This window comes from Prionailurus viverrinus, chromosome B1, assembly GCF_022837055.1.
Source record: "Prionailurus viverrinus isolate Anna chromosome B1, UM_Priviv_1.0, whole genome shotgun sequence".
Taxonomy (NCBI): Eukaryota; Metazoa; Chordata; class Mammalia; order Carnivora; family Felidae; genus Prionailurus; species Prionailurus viverrinus.
This window is the reverse complement of record NC_062564.1, coordinates 22,866,019-22,891,398: the sequence shown is the minus strand read 5'-3', so window position 1 is coordinate 22,891,398 and position 25,380 is coordinate 22,866,019. Positions and strand designations below refer to the sequence as shown.

The 25,380-nt window shown below is 35.4% G+C and overlaps 1 protein-coding gene across 5 annotated transcripts in view; it reads left to right on the top strand.

Annotated features, from left to right (window-relative positions):
• The window catches only part of TUSC3 (tumor suppressor candidate 3), a 262,371-nt gene that overhangs the window by 201,271 nt on the left and 35,720 nt on the right, over positions 1–25,380 (top strand). For all 5 annotated transcript variants that reach the window (XM_047855563.1, XM_047855564.1, XM_047855561.1 and 2 more), the window contains one exon: positions 24,812–24,875. In XM_047855563.1, coding sequence (XP_047711519.1) covers positions 24,812–24,875 — 64 coding nt within the window. The remainder of the gene's footprint in view (positions 1–24,811; positions 24,876–25,380) is intronic.

The following is a 25,380-nucleotide window of genomic DNA, read 5'->3' as shown; positions in this document are numbered from 1 at the left end:
TCTTTTTCCTTCTGACTTATCCTTTATTGCCCTCATCAGAATCTAGTTCAAGGCAACTCACGTGAGCCATCTAATACACCGTACCTAAGAGCACCGGAAAAGCGATGAGCCATGTGAACAAATGGGTGATGATGACAATGATGATGACGAATTACCTCTAATGTGTTAGGAGCTTACTGTGTTACCTCCTTCAGTCTGTGCAGTACTCTTACGTGAAGTAGTCGCTGTTATCTCCTAGTCGAAAGTGAGGAAACTGTGACTCAGAAAGACTAAGCAGCTCGGTCAAAGAGTTGCAGTGGAACCTAGATCTGGCCACCTGTGTAGCCTACATTCACAGTCACTATGATACTAGCACGGTGACTCACCTTTGTCTTGCTCCTGCTGCAGTCCGTTAAATTGATGGCTTCCAGATGCAGCTTCCCAAGTTACATCTCTTTTCTGGTCAAAGTCCCCTGTGACTTCTTCATGCCTCTGAAATTAAAATAAGGTATAGTCATCTCTGCCTTTTAGCCAAGGCCCCTCCAAATGTAGTGACAACCCACATTTCTGGCTTCATCTCTATTTCCTTCCTGGTAGCCCTGTATAAGACTATTATTTCTCACCTTAGTGCTCCCCCGACCTGCCCTTTCTGGAAATGTTTCATTCTTCTGTCTTCTGTTGAAATTTTACTTTAGGTTTTATCTAGCTTTTTGTGATACCTTCCAAGAAACATGTTGTTTGTCCATTCTTCCTCTTTTTATAGGGCTTTGTTTGCTACTACTTACCATTTAATTTTTGTTTGTTTTATATTTTAGGTAATATATACTAACGCAAACTGGATTATAAACTTCTTGAATGCAAAAACTGTTTTTCTTATTTTTGTGTTATCTAGCACAGGACCTGGTAGTTTTTAAAACCTAGATACGATAAAAGAGTAAGGATGGAAGTGAGTTCTGACCTAAAATGAGCCCTCATTCTATAGTCAGTGATCAGTTTGCTTTCTGGACAACTGGAGTAAAAGGAATTAAAATCAGCAGATTCATTGAATTACCCAGAAATGCCTATGGCAGAGCAAAAGCATTGCTGAGCTGATAAAGAAATTACTTCCGAAACTCTCAACTGTTGTTTTTCCAGTTACGTTCTGGTTATTGGCTGCATAGACTCCTCAGGGTATTTGATAAAATGAAGATTGCAGAAAATGGGATGCAGAAGCAGACCTTTGTAGCATGATTCCCAGGTTATACTGGTTTTGTTTAGCTGAGTGGAAGTGGAATTTCTACAGAAGCATCTCATATATTTAGAAATATATACAAATCCTAAGTCGGCAGATTAGTTAATTTTCATGAAAAGAACACACCCGTATAACTACCACCAGATCAAGAACCGGAATGCAACCTGCATTCCAGAAGCCACTCCATACCCTTCTGTAATCACTAAGTTATTTACCACCTCAAGCTGCCCACCCTCCTGCCCAAGGCTTTCCTGAGTCTTCTGTACATTAAATTGAAGAACTTCTGCCCAAAGTCCAGCCTTGCTTCTGGTAATGTAGACATAATAAACATTATTCCCCAACTACCTCCTTTTTCTTCTTCCCCACTTTGTTGTCTTGTCTCCCCTCCCTACCAGTTGCCCTCCTTTGTAATAAGAGGCTATGAAAAATTTCTTCTGAAGAATTCATCTAAGATTTTCCTCTGTGTTTAACTTCTTAAGCTCTCAAGTTATATTTCTCCCCCTTCTCTTGTAGTATTCCATTGTTAGTCCAATAGGCACAGAATATTCTGCCCTTTTTCTCAGACATTATTTGGACAATTGAGAGAATAAGCATAATTTCATAGTATATGTGCCACTAATAATTTATTTTACTTTTTCTAAACCAAAAGCATAGCTTAGGAAAGATGTTACTAGGTTTTAGACCCCCCCCCCCAAAAAAAAGGTACATAGCTGTATTTTTAACTTGCTTTCAGCGTTAATCAAAGACTGTTAATTTAGGAATTTATGATAGTTTAATATCCTCTTGAGAAAAATTTACCGTTGTTGATTTGTGCCTACGTGTACAGGGCTGTTTTACTAAGCCAATTGAGACTGCAGAGTTTTATCTGAGTTCTGTTTACTCAACAAATATCTTTTAGCGAATGATAGAACCTTGATTATTTATATCCATAAGGATGTTACTAATTGCCAATATATTTTGTTTACTGAAGTAAGTTTTCCACTTAAAAATTTTTTCTTGACAATTGGAGTTATTCTACTCTTTAAGAATCTGTCTTAAAATGTATACCTTTCTTCTCCACCCAGTTTGATATAGTCAGATTTTCACTATATTTTTGGGAACTGAAAGGAAATCATAAACAGGAAACTAACTCTATGAATACATAATGTTATGATTTATTAAATAAAACATTGCAGTAGCTGCCATATGATATATTCCAGTTAAGAAGGATAAATTATAATTGCTCAGCCCTTTATTTTTTATATTTTCAAGAGAAAAACCCTCCAAGTTGATTTGCACAGTTTCTGTAAATGATGCACATTTTTATTTCTTAGAATCTTTGTGTCATTTATACTCCTTTTTGGAAGTGTCACCTATTTTTTTTTTTTTTTTTTTTGGCAATACTGAAGACAATCACATAGTAACTTTTTTGAAAAGTAAGATTAGAAGGTCTTAAAGGACTTTTAAAGGTTATCTAATTCATTCTTCTGTCTTCAGATATGGTAAAAAAAAAAAGTTTTTAAAGTCCCTTTGTTGAGAACACCCATGTTGTCAATTCTTTGAGCACAGTGCCTTCATATTATTTTTCTTTTTAAATTCCATAACCTACCTTTCCATTCCAATTAAGCTGCTCATTTAGGAACTAGTACTTGATGTCTCATCAAGACTTGTAACAATTCCAAAACCAAGATCTCAAACTTGAAATTATTCATTGAATTCAATTTTTTCTACTCTCTTATTTTTGCTTATTCTGATCTTTATTCCTTATCCATTTTGTTGGATCTCTCCTGTATTTTCCTATTCCATGAGCCTCTTTAAAGGACTTAACTATTCTCCTAAGGACACTAAAAGCGATCTTTCTTTTTAGAATCTCCAGGCTAGGGGCGCCTGGGTGGCGCAGTCGGTTGAGCGTCTGACTTCAGCCAGGTCACAATCTCACGGTCCGTGAGTTCGAGCCCCGCGTCAGGCTCTGGGCTGATGGCTCGGAGCCTGTTTCCGATTCTGTGTCTCCCTCTCTCTCTGCCCCTCCCCTGTTCATGCTCTGTCTCTCTCTGTCCCAAAAATAAATAAATGTTGAAAAAAAAAAAAAAAAGAATCTCCAGGCTCTTTTTCTTCAACCGTATCCTCCTTACCAGCCTTCATTCCTGTTAAACTCTAGTCTCTATTTGGCTGCTACCCATAAAATACTGTGTCCAATTATAAAGTTTTGTTTTCATTTAATGTATTCCACACTTGTTTGCTCCTAAAGTTTCTTAATACTACACCTGTATCCTAGTCTTCACACTCATTAGGCGATCTTCTTTCCTGTGTGAGATACCAAAAGAGTTGCCTGTGCCCCGGAAGTTACTTCCCTAGTTCACTTCAGCCTGGCACCTGTACCCACGAAAATCACACTCACCAAGCTCACCAGGTATTTCCATGTTGTTGAATTAGGTGGACGTTTTTCAGCCATTTTTAAAATTTAATTTATCCTACAGCATTTGCAGGCAATTCTTATTTTTCTAGAATATTCTAAAACTACTCAATGGCAGGAAGTAATATTTTTGCCTTTCTTTAAAAGACCATGCTGCTCTTCACAGAATACAAAAATACTTTTTTGGTAAACAATTGAAAAGACTCAAATAATACAGAACTGTAGGGGTGCCTGGGTGGCTCAGTGGGTTAAGCATCCGAATGTGGCTCAGGTCATGATCTCACAGTTTGTGGGATCGAGCCCCACATCGGACTCTGTGCTGACAGCCTGCTTTGGATCCTCTGTCTCTCTCTTTGCCTCCCCTGCTCGTGCTCTCTTTCAAAAATAAATAAACATTAAAAAAAAAATACAGAACTATATAAAAAAAATACAAGCCTCCTTTTCATTACTCTCCTATCAGCTTGTAAAATTTGTTCTACAGGTAACTGGTTTACAGTTTTATATGGATCTTCCCAATTGCTTTTCTGTATATCTCCACTTGTAGAAAATATATACATATGTGTAATAGGTATAATTTGTGTTTATAAGCATTTAAAGTTAATAAAATAGGAGAAGACATTTGGAAACAATATTTCTGATAAGGAGTTGATATCCAAAATTTATAAATAAATCCTACAACTCAGTAACAACAAAAATAGAAAATAGGAAGAGGACCTAAATAGACTTTTTGCAAAGAAGACATACAGATGGCCAAGAAACACATGAAAAGATGCTCAGCATCACTGATCATCAGGGATATTTAAATCAGAACCACAATGACATACCACCTCATACTTGTCAGAATGGCTGTTATCAAGACGACAAGAAATGACAAGTGTTGGTGAGGATGTAGAGAAAATGGAATCCTCCATACCCTGCCAGTGGGAATGTAAATTGAGAAAACCATTGTGAAAACCAGTGTGTAGGCTCTTTAAAAAGTTAAAACTAGAAATGCCTTGGAATCCAGATATTCTCCTTGTGCACATGTATCCAAAGAAAACAAAAACACTAATTCAAAAAGATATGCACCCTATGTTCACTGTAGGATTATTTCCAATAGCCAAGATAACGGAAGCAACCTAGGTGTTCGTCAGTAGCAGAATAGAGGAAGATGTGTATATACACAGTGGAATATCATTCAGCCATAAAAAAGAATGAAACCTTGCCTTTGTGACAACATCTGTGGACCTGTAGGGTATTATGCGAAGTGAAGTAAGTCAGAGAAATATGGATACCATGTGATTTCACCTATATGTGGAATCTAAAAAACACAACAAAACAAAACCAGAAACAGACTCACAGAGACAGAGAACAAACTACTTGTTGCCAAAGGGGAAGGGGGGAGAGGAATAGGGTGAAACAGATGAAGGGGATTAAGAAATACAAACTTTTAATTATAAAATGAGTCTCACAGAGATACAAAGCACAGCATAGGGAATATGGTCAATAAGACTGTAGTATGATGACAGATGGTAACTAGACCTATTGTGATCATTTCATAATGTATAAAAAATATCAAACACTATGTTGTACACCTAAAGCTAATATGACGTGTGTGATTTATAATTCAGCAAAAATAAACCATAAACAGAATACAGTTGTTGCTCATGCCCTAAACAACAAACAAGTATTTTTAAGAGTAAAATCCAAACATTAAAAAAAAAATGTTGCTATTATTTTTCAAAAGGAAGCTGACGATGAGAATTTCAACCATCAGAATCAACGATTGAAAGATTTTAAGAAAACTAGCAATTTTTGTCATTTGGAACATGTATTATTTTGCCAGGAGTGCCATAACGAAGTATCATAGATTAAAATTTTGTGGTTTAAGCTCCCCATTTTCTCAAAGTTCTACAGGCTAGAAGTCTGAGATAAGGTCTCAGTGGGGAGTTTTTGGAGCCCTTTCCCTGTAGCTTATAAATGGCTTTCTTTTCTTCCCTTCCCTTTGTCTTTATGTGGTCCTCCTTCTGTTCATGTCTGTATCTTAATCTCCTCCGCTTAAAAGGGCATCAGTCATACTGGATGAGGGCTCACCCTAATGACCTCATGTTAACTTAACCTCTTTAAAGACCTTGTCTCCCAATACAGTCACGTTCTGAGGCTCTTGAGTTTAGCACTTCAACATAGGAACTTGGGGTCTAGTGACACAATTCAGCCCATAAGAGAGCATTACCATCATAAAAACATTTGTTAAAAAGTTTTCTCATAAAAACTTTTAGTCACTTATTCAAGCACTTGGTCTCATTTGGAAAGTGCTTAATGGACTACAAATTTCATGTTAATGTCTTGCAGATTAAAGGCACTTCCAGCGAAAGTGCGCCTTAAAGGAAAGTGGCTCTTCATTGAAGCTTTTAGCGGGTGTTCACGGTTAAGAGTAACTTTCAGTACTGCCACCTCGCTTGCTGAGTGCGGGATAGATATCCTCACTGGTGACATAAGACATTTTGAGAAAGTGTACATCAAGTGCACAGTGCATCGTACAGAGTTCATATTCTGGGTGTTACCATTACTATGTTCCGTTGTTGGGAGTATGACAACACAATTGTTGTTGTAGCCCTTTACCTCAAACACATTTATAAAGGTTTTGGAATAATCAACCTGTCAATTTATGTAAATAAAAAGTATTGCAAATACAGAATTCTTTTGTTTTGAAATTTTCATTTTTGAAACCCAAGTTTGTTGAAGGAAGTTATTATGCTGTCACCAAAGATAGAGGAATGAAACACATCGCCATCTTAGGTTCTTCAACCATAAAGCTATTTCATTACTTCAAATGTATACATTATAATACAGATACTATATGTTTAGTCATACCTGGTAAATTATAACTGCTGGAAATGCCTATCAGAGGCTTTAGAGTTGATAACAAACTGGTTCTTAAGTAACCATACTAATGAAAAGTTGTGAGATATCTTAAAGGATCTGGTATGAATCCAAAGCAGATATTTCAGTACTGAATAAATAAAAGGTTATATTTCTTTCTTTTAAAAAAAAATTTTTAATGTTTGTTTATGTGAGTGGGGGAGGGGCAGAGAGAGAGGGAGACACAGAATCTGAAACAGGTGCCAGACTTTGAGCTGTCAGCACAGAGCCCCATGAGGGGCTCGAACTCGGGAACAGCAAGATCATGACCTGAGCTGATGTTGGACCCTCAACAGACTGAGCCACCCAGGTGCCCCAGGTTATATTTCTTTCTTAGCATGAAGGGTAAACAGATAGTTTTTTGTTCTCTACCTGCTAACTTTTCTTTCAGTATAATCACAGTTTTATTAATAATTTACGATAGTATGATGGACTCACTTTTTCTGCCTATTTTTTCCAAATAATATTTTTTAAATAATACCTCCATTTTGTATTGATTTATATTTTGTATACAGAAAAGTGCAAAAGTTATAAATGTGTAATTTAAAACAAGTTTTGACTGTGCTTTCCCAATGGAGAATTTGTGAATGCCCTGTTCCTCCTCCTGTGTATTTCTGATAAAGGACAAATCTGAGGGATCTCTTACGAATTAGCCAGTTAAAAAAGAAAAGAAAAAGCATACAGTTAAAAGAGAAGTACTCTTAGCGTTTACAGTAGGTATACTTAACAGGATCACACTCAGTAAGTGAAAGTAAATTTTGATATTTGCAAGCTAATATAAGTGTTTTAAATCTATGAAGAAAGTGTCAGTGTTTTAAAAATAGAAGTCTATACAACAAAACTGATTTATGTATAAAAATGGATTAAGTGGGGATGCCTGGGTCTGACTTTGGCTCAGGTCATGATCTCCCGGTCTGTGAGTTCGAGCCCCACGTTGGGCTCTGTGCTAAGGCTCGGAGCCTGCAGCCTGTTTCAGATTCTGTATCTCCCTCTTTTTCTCTCCTCCCCTGCTCATGCTCTGTCTCTCTCTTCTCAAAAATAAATAACCTAAAAAAAAATTTTTTTAAATGGATTAAGTGCATACAAGTAATGCATTAATTACTAATGATGGAATGCACTTTTGAAATCGCCAACGAAATACTACTTTTTAGATTTTATGGTTATAGTGCATACTAATAGCCACCAAATATTTGTTAAAAATCTAATTAGCTTTTTAAAAAATGCTTACTTTGAGATTATTATTTAATGAACTCACTATAAATCTAAAAACAGTAAACCCTGGTTTAATTAATTTTAAATGACATTCACTGTAGTTGTTTAAATCATCACTCTTTTTCTCTGAGATTTCTATAGATCAGAGTTTAACTGTTCTTCTTGCCAGTTTGAGGAATTTAACTTCAGTGTTAGCTTCATTTGAGACATTAAAAAAACAAAACAGGAAATTGTCAATAGATGTTCTAGGTTTTTATTTTAAATTCCTGAATACACTAAATATACAGATTCTTATAATCATTTTACTCTAAGGTTTTAATGTATTTTATATTTCGACTGTTTTAAAATATGTCAAAGTATTTGAACACGTTCTTTTTTTTTAAAGTAATGTTTTCTGTTTGTATCCTATAAATAATATATCTTTTTCCTGAAATAGATAGGATTCTGGACTTAAAACTCACGTGAACAACACTAAAATTATAGGTAATAAATATTATAGTTTGAGAGCAATAAATATTACCCCAAGCAATATTCTTGGGGAAAAATTTATTAAAAGATGGGGAATTTGAGTTTGCCTTAAAATCAAGGTGACTTTTGGTTAACCAGTAAGTAATAATAAATAAATGAATAAAGCTCATTCCTTGGTGCTTTAGGAATCTGTAGAGAGGTGGAAATGAGGATAGTATTTTTAGGGGCTGGGATCAGATTTTGTTTACTAAAACATGATTTTATATATGGAGGAGGTAGAAGGGAAGGCGGTGGGGGGGGGGGCGCGCAGGGGGAGGTGAGAGACAGAGAACAAGAGAGAAATAATGTGAGAAAAATTGTGTGTGATCTGCCTATCTCCAGACCCCTTCCCAGTAAGATCAGGTAAACGATTTCGCTTCCCATCCTCTGTTGATCTCCTTATTACATTCCACCAGTTCAAAATTATCTGTAACTCATCTTAACGTAAAATACACTGAACTAGGGATCCTGTTTGCAGTTAGCCATTTTCGGGGTTTTTCTCTTCCAGTTTATATACAGTAATTTCGCCTTTTATATTTCACTGAAAGGCACTGTACACATAGCTAAATTGATAACCAAAACTATAGAGTCCTTACTAAATGCCATGCAACTTAGTAGCTACTTTTACTAATTTATGATGTTCAATCCTGTGGCATTTCTCAATAAGAAAGATACATTATTCCCATTTACAAAGGAGGTAACTCCAGCACAGATTTCAAATCTTGGTCTAGTAAATCTTCAGTGCTAAGCACAGTGCTCTAGCTCTCTTTGGCCTGTGTAATTACATATCTCTTTGTGCACATACACTCTTTCCTTTTGAGCCAAAGTACTTTCTTTTGTATTTACTTGTTTTTCTCATCTTATGAGGTATAAGTATCTTTTACTCTTAAGTTCTGAATAGGCATTTGTTGTATTGACGGACTGATTGACTCAAAGATATCTGGCTCATATTGCCCAGGCCTCTCAGCAGTTTTAAATTTTCAAAGGTCTGTGAGCAATACACTGATCAAAGTGGTGATTTTGGAAGATTTATCTAGAAGTGAGAGATTAGAGAGGAAAGATTAGAAAGCCCATAATCCAAGCATGATATGATCAGCATTCAGACAGAATCAGTTGTGTCAAAGTAATAGATAAATGGCAAATACAGAATAGGAAGTATTCACTGGCTTTGTGATTCATGTAGGCACAGATGTTGAAGTTGAAACGGAGATCAGAAGAGTGGTTGTATTACTCAGAGAAGCTTGGAAGTCTGGCAAAGATAAATTAGTTTGTGTGGAGAATATTGACATTTATTTGACTATATTTTAAAGTGTTAGGGAATTCAAGTGGGATTACTCAAATAAATATATACAACTCATAGTTAATAAAAGGTGAAAATATAGACGTGACTGGAAAGAGGTCTCATACAGAACTGTTGGATTTAAAAGTATGAATCATTTAAGAGAAAAAAGGAGAATAGAGTAGTGTAACATATCTCTTTTGTAATTAAAGTAGGTTTACCATTTTAGTGACCTCTGTATTTTAATAAACTCATATAACTGAATCTGTAGACTTTGTTTTAAATACCTATTTCCACAAATGAATGTAAATGTCCTCTGCATGTGTCATTATAAATAGTAGAATGTATATATTTACCATGAATTTTGAACTACATTTTTACTACCCGTTCATTCTATCATTTATAGTTGCAGATTCCTCTTACATAAAAACACAAAGGAAATAAGAAATACTCTTCTTTCTTCAAAATATATCCAGGTTCAGATCACTTCTTAAACACCTGCCATCAATCTTCTTTAAATTATCAACGTTTTGTGTCTGGATTACTCTAGTAACCTCTCTCTGGTCTCTGTGCTTCTGTCCTTGCTCCATTATAGTCTGTTCTCAGCATAGATCATGTTACTCTTCTGCTCAGAACCTTCCTATTACGGCTTCCCACAGAACTCACAGTGGAATCTAAGTCCTTGCCAACCCACGGACCTTCCTTGAACACATTTCTACCTTAAGGCTTTTGCTCTGACCATTTGTCCTTTGTCTGATTGGTATGGCTAACTACTGTCCTTAGTGTACGATTTATTTTATATTATTTATACATTGTTTCTTGTCTATCTCCCTCCGGTTTCCTGTTTCCAGTTTCCTACCCACCCCCCCCCCCCCCATGACTGTAAGCCCTTGAGGCCAGGGATATTTGCTCCGTTAACTCTTTTACCTCAAGTGCCTAGAAATGTACCTATCACATGTTAGATATTCAGTAAATATTGACAGAATACAAGAACAGTAATAGCTAACACTTCAGGCTTACTGTTATACCTTTTAAAAAGCTTTGAATTTTTACAACAACCTAGTTTTATAGGTGAAGAAACTGACCCCATAGGTTGATTAAATAACATGCCCAATCCCTCAAACTCGAATTCAAACCTAGCAGCCTGGTTTGGAACCATTGCTCCCAACAATTAGAGTGTGGTACTTCTATTGAAGATTATTGTGGTTGGTGCTATAAGGTTTTTATAGTAGAACATGAAGTTGTATAGCAGCTTGTTCTATGCAAAATACTTCTTACATAACTGAATTCACATTGATAGTACACTGAGTAAAGACGAATGTTGATCATTTGTAGCCTTCAGATAGTAAGTTGAAGGAAATGGAAAATTAAACCAAGAATTTAATGTCTCATTTGGCAGATTAGCACGTTCAGCCAGTAACATCCATCATCAGTTAAACCCATTCTCAAGGCCTGCAAAACCATGTTACTGTCAAATGTGTTATATGGGCCTAATACCTGAATCCTTATCAGTCTCATTTTCATTTCTTGGACAGGTTTCATTTATCATACCTTTGTACTATATTTCATATCAAATGTCAAGATAGAGTCTCTGATGTCAAAGATTTAGAGGCAGTGATTTCCCAGTTTCACTCATCAAAATGCAGTGGTCCTAGACATATGGAGAAAATGGATGACACTGGACTTTTAAAGCAATTGGGAAACTTCAGAGAAAGTGTCGTTATTAAGACAATTTAAGTTCCAAGGATATAAACCAAAGCTTTCTGAAGAACGAGACTAGAAGAACTGTCATAGCAGGTAGTCCAGCGTGATGTAATGGGACTCAGACTCAGCAATATTTTGCTCAGACTGCAATCAGTGAGGCACCAACACGAATAAATACAAAGTACAAATAATGATCCAAGGATGATTTAACAGAGATGTGCTAAAAGATTCATTATTAAGGAATAATTGTCTGGCCACCCAAAGCATTTGTCATCCACGTAAATATGCTTACATGTATAGAATTATCAAAGAATGAGCTATCTTGGGAGTACTAAGAATGGAGATGTGGACATCCATTTTCATAGACACATGAAAAAAAAGCAGAGAAGTCTAAGAAACTTTGCTTCAAAAGAGTGATTATTGTTTATTTTTTGTTTAAATGCCTTTTATAGACTTTGCTTGATAATAACCCCTTTTTTTATCACATAATATAGCTTCGTAAGTAACAAAAAATGATCCGTGCTAGAAAAATAAATTACAGAGAAGTTAAATTGCTTTCCTAGGGGAAAGCATTCGATTTCTTGGCAAAACTGGAACAGGGCACAGAGAAGCTCTGTTCCTAATACATGTCTTAGACCAGTCACAGGGCCAAAATATTTGGTGATAAAAATGAGTGATTTTATTTTTAACACAGAGTAAGATGTAAAATGTAAGCTACGTTAGTTTTTTTTTATTGTTGTTGTTCTTGCATTTTGGATTACTTTTATAATAATGACTTGGGAGTATTAGTCTTCTTCATTGGTTGCTTATTTTTGAGGATAAAAAGACAAAAAAAAACATACATTTTGATCATGCTTAGCATATATACCTGATTTGATGGAACTACCAAAGCTTTTACATTGTAGATTTACGTATTCATTATATCTCACATTAAAAGCTATCCAGTTGGATTTTAAAATGCTGAAGATTCTAACAGATAACTTCTTCTGAACATTTTATTTAGTTACAAAAGAAAATTCTTTGAGAATAATTATACTAAGCGTTTCAAGTTTTCTTTTGTTACTGAATGAAATGAAAACTGTAGTAAGCTGAGAAATGTGTCGTCAACAAAATATTAATTCCTAAAATCACTTAGAAGTGACAGGATCTTTAAAATTTGTGCCATATGCTTGGAAGAAACAGTCTTACTATATTTTTATTCTCTCAACATTTTGAAAGTACAAATGAGAGGTTTATCTCATTGGTCATATCATCAGTTCTGTTCAAAAAGTAAAAGGTGCTTTCCCAACACTATTTATCCCCAGTTGCTCTCACTAGTGTCTGGGGCTTAGGGTTGTTTTATGTTTACCCTAGAAGTTTTCCAGCCCCGCATTCTATGTTCTCATTGGTTGACCTTCTAAGAAGGGGCAATTATAATGAACTATTGCAGCATATTCTCCTTAGGATTTCCTTAGTATTGGGTTGACTGCTTTTTTTTTTATTCTGTTTTGTTGTTACTTTCTGCCCCGCCCCCACCCTGCTACCTTACAGTATATGAACTACCGTCTCATTGACTCTGTAAATTCAGGTCAAGTTCATAATGGGAGAGATTTGTCTACTCCGCTATCAGAGCCCACAACTCTGTGGAGAAGGGTTTGAGTAGGACCAAGCACACCCTTTGTAGCCTTAGGCCACAGTTATTCTAAAACTGTCAACTTTTCTTAAGACCCCAGTTAGGAGGTGCTAGCCCACCGTTTGGTTTTAACAGGCTCACTTTCTGCCTCCCTGTAACTTTTACCCTGTGTTGTTTAGTGTTCTAGAAAATATCCCATAATACCGGACGATTGAAATCTGAGTTTAGACTTGTGCTGTGGTAACATCTGTTGGTCACCTACCTGACAAGCATCAGGTAGTTTTCCTGTTGCTTGAGTCCAGTTTGTAGCCAGCACCCTTGTTATGGGCTCCCATCCCTAGAGCTAAATGACTATGTTTGAAACAGCAATTCCTTATTGTTTGCAGAAACAAAACCCCTTCCTACTCGTAAGATGTTTTCTGTGGATATGCAGCAATTCTTTTATTACCTGAAACCAAACTTCTCACTAGTAAGATTTTTTTTCTCCATACCTAGCCTTTTTGACAACTTTTAAAGAATTACGCATTCCCTTCTTCCTATACAGCCTCTTACAAAGTGTAGATGTATAGAAATGGCCTTCAGCTCATGAACGGTGCAAACTTCTGGTACTACCAGAGGCCTGTTTATTGTATTACAATCTCCACATATGAAGTCTGAGAATCTGTTTTATTAAACAGATATCCCAGGTGAGTGTCATGCACACGCCTTTTGAGAATCGCTGACCGACATTAAAGAGGTCAGGCTTTTTGATATGCAAATAAACAAAAACTGAAGAGATTCTTTTTTGCAATATGGCTGGGGCAGGTATGGGTTTCACACTCCACGACTGGTCACGCAGTAAGTTCAACTGGAACAGGGCTGAAAGATGCCCTAAAATTTCAGTTAATGAGAGAGTGGTAGCTTATTGCTAACAGCTGTCAGATTCAATACTTTGAGAGGCAAACAGATTCATCACTGTTTACATGAACTGTTTTATGTCTGTTGTAATTATTTTTTAGTTTAGGCCAAACATTTAATGAAGTACTTAGGAATTTCAAGCATGATGTAAGTGTAGCCTCTGGAGAAATCAAACACAGTGGCATTCTTTACCACCTAGATGTAGATAATACCTATTTATATCTTTTCTTTCAGGCAAATCCAGAAGGACTCAGCTTAGCTATTCTGTGATCTGTATCACATCTGTCATTTGGTGGAGAAGCCTAGCAAAAACTAGTGCTACCTTAGAAAAGTTGATGTAGGCTGATGACGAAAAAGACAATCCCTAAGGAAAAGTTTAGAAATGTGTAACTATCAAAAAAATTGGGCAGTCTTGTATTCCAATGTCAGAGTGATAAGTACCTTGGGATTTCAGTTTGTTTTGTACGGTAACAGTGGTGACCCCGGATACTGCCTTTTGCCGTTAAACAGAGCTCTGTCTGCCTTCCTACCTGCCTTCCTTATCTCACGCTTTGTTTTTACTAGAGACTCAATTAATTGCTTCCATCTCAAGCAGGATTATAGTATATCATGCAGGGAAGATCATAGGACACCTGTAAGTATTTTTGTTAAGGTACAGTGTCTTATTTAGTGTTGAAATTAATGGTTCAAAAGATTCCTTTCCTGGGAATTAATATTCCCGTAAAGAAACTGAAAAAGAAATAACAAAAATCATTCCATTATCATATTCTGTGTACCTTAGCACACAAAGGAGACTCAGGATGAGGATATCATTACTGCAGTCCAACTAACATACACATTTGGAAATAGCATCTCATTTACTTAGAACTACATACTAAAAAAATGGTTGATTCTATCATACACAAAAAAATGGGCCCCTCATTCTACATAGCATTTGATCTGTTGTCCTGGAACTAGGAAGTACTATATAAGGGACTAAAAAAGGCTATAAGGATTCACAAAGGTAATTTGTCACAATATGTGCAAGAAGTGGGGAAAAAAGTGGACGGAAAGGAAATTTACATGCCATTTGAGTCAAACTGCTTGAAAATACTGGGCAGAAAAAATTCACATAAGATGCTAAAAGATAATCCCTGCACTGTTTCTTTTAGAAGTTGACAAGTTCTGGGTTCATGATGCAATCACGTATTTTAATTTTTTTTTAATGTTTATTTTTGAGAGAGAAACAGAGAGAGAGAGACCGGGGGAGACACGGAATCCAAAGCAGGCTCCAGGCTCTGAGCTGTCAGCACAGAGCTCGATGTGGGGCTCGAGCTCAAGTGGCAAGATCATGACCTAGGCTGAAGTCAGACCCTTAACTGCCTGAGCCACCCAGGTGCCCCTGCAATCATGTATTTTAAAGTGAAAGGACCAAAAGCACTTTTGGGATTTGACCTTGAACTGAGACACCTTGCCATTTGGGTAACACTCAACAATATCAAATCTTCACTTCATGCATTTGCCATTTTCTTGGTGTCTTAGTGATTCTTTTACAATAAATTACATTTTTAAAAATGATCAGAGTTTAAAACCACTTATATCTCTCTAGGATTGGTTTAAGTACACTTTTGGTTTTTTCCCCAACAAGGAACTTACAGGCCAAAGCAGATAGATAATCCATGAATAAGGGAGAAATAACAACTAATTTGATTCCTATGTATTATTGTATTTGAAAGAGTTATTTCCTGGCTTAGATATGTTAGTGAAGAACTTTTTGTTTTCTGCTTACGTTAATATTTGGTTTTGCTCCAAAGCCCATTTAACTGAAACAGTCTTTGTTCAGGTTCATCAAACAGGTTGGTTGTTTAGAGCTTGCTTTTGCTCCAAGGCAAATAATTTTAATATCAGCTTGGAAGTTTAAAAAAAGTAATTAGTCACTGACAGAACTTAACCCAGACATAATCTGCTAATTGACTACCGATAGGCATAACTCAATGGCCACTGTGTTCATTTGTGAGTCACAACTGAGAGTGGAATTTTGAAATTTTGAAATAATTAATGGTAATAATGATAGATAATATTATTGAGTGCTTACTGGGTTTCAGGCCTGATACTATTTCACGTGTATTACCTAATTCACCTCTCACATTTTGTTTTTTCAACTCAAATAGTTGTTTCCAGTTGAACAGTTTGAGGTTTAGAGTAATTTTGTTCAAGGTCACACCTGTGGCAGATCCAGGATAGGGATTCCACTCAGGCATTTTGATTGAAATGTGTCTTTCAGTGTCTTTGTTTTATAGATTAGGAAACTGAGACCCAAATGATTGAATTGACCAAGATTAACAACTAGCTTGTTAATATCTATTCAGTTCATCAGCACTAGAAACCTAGACCCTTGACTCTAAGTTCAGTGTACTTTTCATCACACTAGCTTCCTTCTCCGGCAACAAACTGTTGGTCCATACTAGCCAATTACTGCCAAAATATTTCAGTGTATAACAGGACCCTGTAATGATTATTCAAAACCAACACAGTTTTGAGATATTGAAAGAGCAGAATGACTGATGTCATTTTCCCAAGAATTTTGGAAAAAGTTAAGTGAAATGAGATTCCTTTAATCTACTGACCTATACTATATTTAGCTTAATTTCTGTTTTCTTTTCTGAAACGGTTAGATAAGAGGTATTAGAACCATTGTATTAAAACATACTAATTTTTCTTTTTTGTAATTTTTTTAACGTTTTTATTATTGACAGACACAGAGCGTGAGCAGGGGAGGGGTAGAGAGAGGGGGAGACACAGAATCTGAAGCAGGCTCCAGGCTCGGAGCTGTCAGCACAGAGCCCGATGCAGGGCTCGAACTCACCAACCATGAGATCATGACCTGAGCCGAAGTCAGTCGCTTAACCTACTGAGCCATTCAGGCACCCCTTAATTTTTATTTTCAAGTATGTTGCTTGGAATTAAGATGAGTCCTATTCATATATATTATTTATTTATATTATGCTATGCAAAATTCAAATCATCTAATTTTTCTTCTGAATAAAGTGGCCTTTAAGTAAGTGATATCAAGGTAATGAACTTCCTGATACAGTAATTTTTATGAACCAGTCTTTAATTTTGGTTTATATAAAGTGTTCAATGGACTGGACAAGTGAAGAATATTTATATTCATGGTTTGCTAAAACATTTGATCTCTGTAGAAAAACTCTACAGAGTAGAGTAGATCTCTGTAGGTATGTATCCAGTATCTGAGACCATGCTGATTTTCTTCTTGAGTAGCATTCTGTAAATGCATTGTGCTTATAAATATGTTAAATATATAGTCAGGATGAAATTACCATTCGTTACTAATATTTCCCTTATCAGAATTAGTAAAAAATCAAAAAAAGGAAGTGATGTAAATTAATACCATGCTAAAGCTGCAAGGAAACATTACTTGATGTTTCTTCTTTGAGAGGATCTTGAAAGTATGTGCATTAAATACAATATTTTAAGACCAGTTTAAAAATCATGCACCTTAGCTCATTTTTAATTGGATTAAGTCATTACTTTGGGTGGCACCATAAATGAAACATAACTATTTTCTTGGAGGGAGGAAGGGGGAGAAGAAGTGGGTGAGGGAAAGAGAATCCCAAACAGGCTCCTTGCCCAGTGTGGGGAAGGGGGTGTTGCTCATTCCCACACCCATGAGATCACTACTTGAGCTGAAGTCAAGGGTCTGAGGCTCAACCGAGTCACCCAGGGACCCCATGAAAGATAACTATTTCTAAGGTCAATGCATAAGACCTTTGGAATGTTGATTTGTGCTTTTATTTTTGTGTTTGCTTTTATGGCTTTTAGTGTGTGCTAATAATCTCTGTTTTACTTTGGTAGACAAATTGTGTTCTCACAATTAAATGTGTAAGTCATGAAAATATAGTTTTTTGGGCTTTTGGTTTTCTGTTTTATTATGCTGGGTCTTCATTGCCTGCGTTGGTACCTGGTATGTAATAATTGCTCAGTAAAAATTTATCAAATGAATTCTCCTTTATTGAATCCTGAAGTCTTTTGTAGTATCTGGGTTTGAAGTGATTTTAATGACTAAAGAGATGGATAAAAGTCATATGTTAGTACAGGTTCCTGAATATCATCTTTTTAAATGATCAGTTCAACATACTGAATTTTCCTATAAAAATAAAATGATTTCTGAATGGTATTTAGGCATGTTTGTCTAATGTTTAAAAGATTCAATTACTTTGGAATAAAGACCTCAAAATGATTTGTCCTTGATTATATTTGATTATGTACTGTAAAGAAAGCCAGATGCTATGCAGGTTACTTACCTTGACATTATCTTATTTAATTTTTAGGCCTATATTTTGGGAAATATCTTCCTATTCCTATTAAAGATGTGAAGTTCAGTAATTTTTTCAGGATAACATAGCTAGCAAGTAGCAGATTCAAGACTATCCCTAAGCCTTTACTCTGTCCTGCCTCATGTATACAAGAAGTAAGCCTGCAAGTATTATAGGTCTGATATAGTGAAGTAAGTCTCTAAGGACCAACAGTAGATTTTCTAAATCTAGCTGTATTTTTTAATTAGGTAGAAGTATGTAGATTCTTTGGCATTGTGATTAGAAGTGGAAAATAGATTACATGATATATTTTTCTCACACATTTAAGAAAGAATTGAACGGGTCTGAATAGGATAATGATATAGATTCTTGTTAGTTTTAGCAGGATTAATCTGGCTGGCAAATAGATTATAGGGTAGAGGCAGGGAGAAGAAAGAAACTATTGCAATAATCTAGATGAGAGATGGTGACTGCTTAGACCAGACAATAAGTCCTGGACTTAATCTTTGGGCGCTTTTGCCAATGCTTCATAGAAGTAGTTACAAGTGGTTGAATTTGGAATGGATTTTGAAAGTAAAGTCAGTGGTATTTTCTGAGTGATTGAAGATAGAGGAAGAGAGGGAGGAGAAAAGAACGAACTAAGATGATTCCAAGTTTTGGCCGAAACAACTGGAAAAATCATGTTGCTGATTCTGGGATAGATAGGGAAGCACATCAATTTTTGTTTGGACCATTTTAAGTTTTGGGCTTCCAAGTGGAATATATTAGTGAAAACTATCAGACTACCAAGTGAAGATGGCTATGTACAAGAGCAATGTAAAAGTCTGACGTACTGAGCCGGAGATATAAATGTGGGCATCATCAGTATAAAAATGGTAATTATTAAGGCATTGGGTTGAATAAGAACACCAGGGAGGGTTGAGTATAGAGAACAGACCACAGTCTATGGAGCTCTGAGATTCTCCCAAGTTTAGTTCAGATAATGAGATGGAAGAACCAAGGAGCATGAGGAAGTGGAGCCAGTGAACTAGAAAAATCAAAAGTGGCATCCTAGATGCAAAAATTTTCAACAAAATATTAGCAAACTAAATTCAACCATACATTAAAAGGATCATTTACCACAATCAAGTGGGATTTATCCCAGGATGCAAGGTGCAGCTCAATGTTCAAAAATCAATCAGTGTGAAACACCAGATTTCCAATAGGAAGAATGAGAAGTACATAATTATCTCAATTGATGGAAGAAAGCATTTGACAAAGTAAACATCTGTTCATGATAAAAACTCTCAACCAAGTGGGTTTAGAGGGAACATACGTCAGTGAGTGCCATATACGGAAAAACCACAGCTGACATCATACTTGGTGAAAAACTGAAAGCTTTTCCTCTAAATACAGGAACAAGAGAGAGATGTACAATGTCAGCACTTTTATTCAACGTAGTAGTGGGAATCCTAGCCATAGTAGTCAGACAAGAAAAAGAAATAAAAGGCAACCAAATTGGTAAGGAAAAAGAAAACTGTCACTATTTGCAAATAACATGATAGTATGTATAAAATATCATAAAGACTTTGCCAAAAAAAAAACCCAAAAAAACAAAAACAAAACTACTGGAACTGATAAACGAAATCAGTACAGTTGCAAGATACAAAATCAGTATGCAGAACTCTGCTGATTTTCTATACACTAGTAACAAACTAGTAGGAAGAGAAATTAGGAAGCAATCCCATTGACAGTTGCACCAAAAAAGAATAAATACTGGGGCACCTGGGTGGCTCAGTCAGTTAAGCGTCCGACTTTGGCTCAGGTCATGATCTTGCAATCTGTGAGTCCGAGCCCCATGTCGGGCTCTGTGCTGAGGGCTCAGAGCCTGGAGCCTGCTTCGGATTCTGTGTCTCCTTCTCTCTGACCCTCCCCCGTTCATGCTCTCTCTCTCCCTCTCTCTCTCTCTGTGAAAAATAAACTTAAAAAAAAGAATAAAATACCTGGGAATAAACTTAACTAAGGAGGCAAAAGACTAGTACTGCAAAAATTATAAAACACCAATGAAAGAAATTGAAGATGACACAAACAAATGGAAAAAATACACCATGTCCATGGATTGGAAGAATCAATATAATTACAACGTCTGTACTACCCAAAGCAATGTACACCTTTAATGCAATCCTTATCAAAATACCAACAGTACTTTTCACAGAAATAGAAAAATAATGCTAACAAAAATCCCTGAATAGTCGAAAGCAAAGTTGATAAAGAGCAAAGCTGGATCACAAGCCCACATTCCAAAATATACTATAAACCTGTAGCAATGAAAACAGTATGGTACTGGCACAAACATATATATGCTGATCAATGGAACACAATAGAGAGCCCAGAAATAAACCCACAATTTCATGGTCAATTAATCTATGACAAAGGAGGCAAGAATCTCCAATGGGAAAAAAGACAGTCTCTTTGACATGATGTTGGGAAAATTGGACAGATACATACAAAAGAATGAAAGTGGACCACTTTTGTACTGTGGACCAAAAAAAAAAAAAAAAAAATAGATTAAGGACCTAAATGTGAGATCTGATACCGTAAAAATCCTAGAGCAAAGCAGAGGCAGTAATTTCTCTGACTTCAGCCATAGCATCATTCTTCTAGATACATCTCCTGGGGCAAGGGAAACAAAAGCAAAAATAAACTATTGGGACTTAATCAAAATGAAAAACTTCTGTAAGGAAAGGAAACAACAAAACTAAAAGCCTACAGAATGGGAGAAGATATTTGCATATGATATATTCATTAAAGGGTGTGTATCCAAAGTATATAAAATAACTTACACAACTCAACACCCAATAAACAGAGAATCCAGTTAAAAAATGGGCAGAAGACATGAAAGGACATTTTTCCAAAGAAGACATCCAGACGGCCAGACACATGAAAAGGTGCTCAGTATCACTCATCACTATTTGAAATGCAAATCAAAAGTACAATGACATATCACCTGTACCTGTCAGAATGGCTAAAATCAACAGCACTGGAAACAAGTGTTGGCAAGAATGTGGAGAAAAAGAATCCCTCTTACACTGTTGGTGGGAATGCAAAGTGGTGCAGCCACTGTGGAAAAACAGTATGGATGTTTCTCAAAAAATACAAAAATAGAATTACCATATGATACAGTAATTCCTCTACTGAGTATTTACCCGAACAATACAAAAACACTAAGGGGCACCTGGGTGACTCAGTTAAGTGTCTGACTCTTGATTTCGGCTCAGGTTATGATCTCACAGTTGGGAGATAGAGCCCCATGTCAGGCTCTGCTCTGAGAGCACGTAGCCTGTTTGGGATTCTCTCACTCTCTCGCTCTTTCTCTGCCCTTCCCTTGCTCACATACTCTCTCTCAAAATAAATCAACTTAAAAAAATACAAAAACACTAATTTGAAAAGATGTTTGCTCCCCTGGGTTTATTGCATCATTATTTACAATAGCCCTATTATGGAAGCAGCCCAAGTGCCCATCAAAAGATGAAATTATAAAGAAGAGGTGGTATAGATACACAGTGGAATATTACTCAGCTATAAAATGAATGAAATCTTGCCATTTGCAACAACATGGATGGATCTAGAGAGTATGACGCTGGGCAAATAAGCCTGCCGGAAAAATACAAGTACCCTATGATTTCACTCAAAACAAGCAAACAAAGGAAAAAAGAGACAAGCCAAAAGACTCTTAAATACAGAGAACAAACCAATGGTTATCACATGGGAGATGGATGGGAAGATGTGTGACATTGCTAAAGGTGATTAAGAATACACATCATGATGAAGGGAAAAAAAGGTTAAGATGGTAAATTTTATCTTGTATGTTTTTTACCACAATAAAAACAGTTGGAATAAAAATGTATTTCTGTTGATGGAAAAAAGAAAACAAAGTAGATGTGATGTGCGTATGTATACGCACAGAGACATGCCCATATACGTAATAGTTGATTAGTACTCAACCATAAAAAATCCTGAGATTTTGCCATGTGCAACTACATGGATGGACCTATAAAGTATTACGCTAATTGTAATATGTCAGGGAAGACATATACCTCAAGATTTCACCTATGTGGAATCAGAAACGAAAACAGATTCCTAAATCCAGAGAACAAACAGATTGAGGTGGGGAGGGAGGTGGATGAAATAGGTAAGAGAATTAAAGGTTACAAACTCTCAGTTACAAAATAAATAAGTCATGGAAATGAAAAGTACAGCATGAGCAGTAGAGTCAACAATATTGTAATAATGTTGTATGGTGACAGATGATGACTACACTTTGGTGAACTTTGAGTAATGTGCAGAATTGTCAAATTGGTGTTGTGCACCAGTGACTAATATATGTCTCAGTTATACTTCAATTTGTAAAAACAGTGGCATCCTAGAGGTCAAGAAAATTTTACAAAAAAAAAACAAAAGCGATCACATGTAGCAGATTCTTCAGATAAAGTCAAGTAAGTCTGAGTTATGACCATAGGATTTGAAATGTGGAAGGGTATTGATGACTTTCACCAGAGAAGATTCTTTCTTTAACACAAATATTTTGAAACCACTCATCCAGAAAATATCTTACGTTCTTCTCTAAATTTGTTATTCTTACATAGGCAAACTACTTGGAGGTTGTTCTATAAATTTGAGCATATTATTCTTTATTGTTATATTCAGATATTTCAGTCAGTTATATAAATGTTCATTTTATTTATTGTAATGGTCAAGAGTTAATTATGTGACTGCCAGATAAAGCTTTTATAAAATGTTTCCCTTGATTTTCTTTTAATCAGTTATTGTATACCAGAAAAGACATGGACCTTGGAGGTCATTAGACCCAGGTTTAGGTCTATATTCCACCAATTAATAGTTGTACGATCTTAAGCCAATTAGTTTCTGTAAATCTCAGTTTTCTCCTTTGGAAGATGACAGGATAATAATCATTTTATGTGGCTGCTAATAAGATACAATGTGATAACATACAAAACATGTCTAACAAATGTCCAACAAGAATACGTGCGCCGGATCTGAAATCAAAGAGACCTAACATCAAATCCCAGAGTTTACATCTAGTAGATGTGAAAACTTGGGCACATTTCTCACTTCTCTTAAGCCTTAGTTACCTTGTCTGTAAAATGGCTGTACTAAAAATACTTCTTTTGTAGGATTATTAGAATTAAATAAGCTGTTGTATTTAAAAGTTTTAAGTGTCTTATACAAAGTAAGTGTTTGATAGATGGTAGCTATTGTTATTAGTACTCGCTGGGGTTGTATTTATTATCCTCACAGTTACATTTAAATAATAAAGTCTCTGTTTCTCAGTTTTGAGGGTCTCAGTTTCTAATCAGACTTTAAGTGATGCCAAACATAGCTTATGGTGTTTGTTTTGCTACCTGTTTTTTTTTTTTTTTCCATAATTTCACTCTTGTCACTCACTAGTAATGTTAAAACCCTTTAATAATTAGCTGGCAGCTAAGTTAATGATTTTCACAGCTATGCTTGTCTCCATATAAGTACATTTAAAGAATAGAGTCAGCAGAGAACATTTATATAATAGGATTTGTGAATGAAACAGAAATGGTTCTCTTTTAGTCAGTTTGCTTGATGCTGTGCTTAAAGAACACACCTAAACATACCTTCAGATAAGACAGCTGTCCTATAAATTACTGAGATTAGACACGGGAACAAAGACAGTTTAGATCAGAGTAGAAAGGATAGCCTTTAATGAAAATACCAGGGCACAATTTATGACAAAACACAGAAGACTTTATACACTTGAAAAAGATCACAAATTATCTAATTCAGTTCCTGATTTTACAGATGAAGGATTATGCAATTTCTGAGAAATTTGGTGACATGACTCATATGAAGTCCAAGGAGGACTAATTTTCTGTTACTCTTTATAAGAGCATACTCATATATGCTTTCAACTGTATTTATCAAAAATAAAAACAAAAGATTTTGAGAGGGCCAACGTGGTCCTCTGAAATGATAATTCTGCGTCAAATGTGTTGTGAAATTGAGGACATTAAGTTAGATTATACATGTTATTTTTTTCTTCAATTATTTTTTGATAATCAGAAAACCTAGAAAAGGATTTATATTTAAAGCAAATGCAGTTAATTTTCATAAGATTAACAGCAAAAATAATGGAAGTCAGTGTTTTCAGCAGTAAAATATCCTAGATGGAGATTCGTGTCATATTTTCTGTAATTGACTGATATCAACTGATAATCATTCTTACTAGGTATAGAAAACTGTACATTTCTCATTGTGGCAAAAATTTTAATAATTTCATTTTGAAAAAAAGCCAGTTTGAATGCTCTAATGGACTGAATGCTAATATAAAGCTATTTTCTTATTTTAAAACTCTGATAATGTGGAAAAGAGTGATTTAATGTTTGATAAGTCATTTTTTTTTTTGCTTAAAGATAAACTTAATTGCTTTGATTTGTATCTTACAGCTTAACAGTAACTCTGGAATAACCATTACATTGTAATCATGTGTTTGTGGTAAACCTTTTAACAAGTTCTATTAAATTTACTTTTGATAATTAAGTTGCTTTCTACAAATAACAGTAATAACTGTAAACAAATGAATATGTTGGGTGATAACTATTTTATTCAAAAGAATTATATATAGAAGATTAATTCGATTTTTTCATTATTTCCCTTCCTGGTATAAAACTACAAAATACAAAAAAAAAAAAAATGTACAAAAGACCTGCTTGTCTCTAGATGGTAATTTTTGCTTCTTTGTCTTCTTTTATAGAGCTACATTCATGGAAGCAGCCAGGCTCAGTTCGTGGCAGAGTCACACATTATTCTGGTATTAAGTATCCTTTAAAATACTGACGGATTGAAAAGGGCAAAACCAAAGTTGCATGCTATCAAAGTGACTTTTTTTTTCCCTGACATTAATCAAGATTTTTGAAAGACATTAAATTTTAAACTTTGTTACTTTCCAGTTCCTAGGTTAATTATTTCTAATTACATAATTTTGTTTTTATTCTCAGTCCTTAATAGATTTATAATTGTCTTTTTTTTACTAACTATTGAAATCACAGAGTATAGCTTTTGCTCTGTATTGGTTATCTCTGGTTAAAGTCTTGTGGAGTTTTGTGTGGTTTTACCTTAGAGGATCCTAAGGGGGAAAAAAAGTATCCTACAATATAAAAAGCAGACTTTGAAAACATTATCTTAGTACTGGTTCCCTTAAACATTATGGTAAGTCAGAGGAGGGAGATTTAAGATGGTTGGATGTCTTTTTTGGAACATACCAGACTAAATGTTATGAATCAGATAAGAGAGTGCAATTTATGGTTTGGGGGTAAAGGGTCG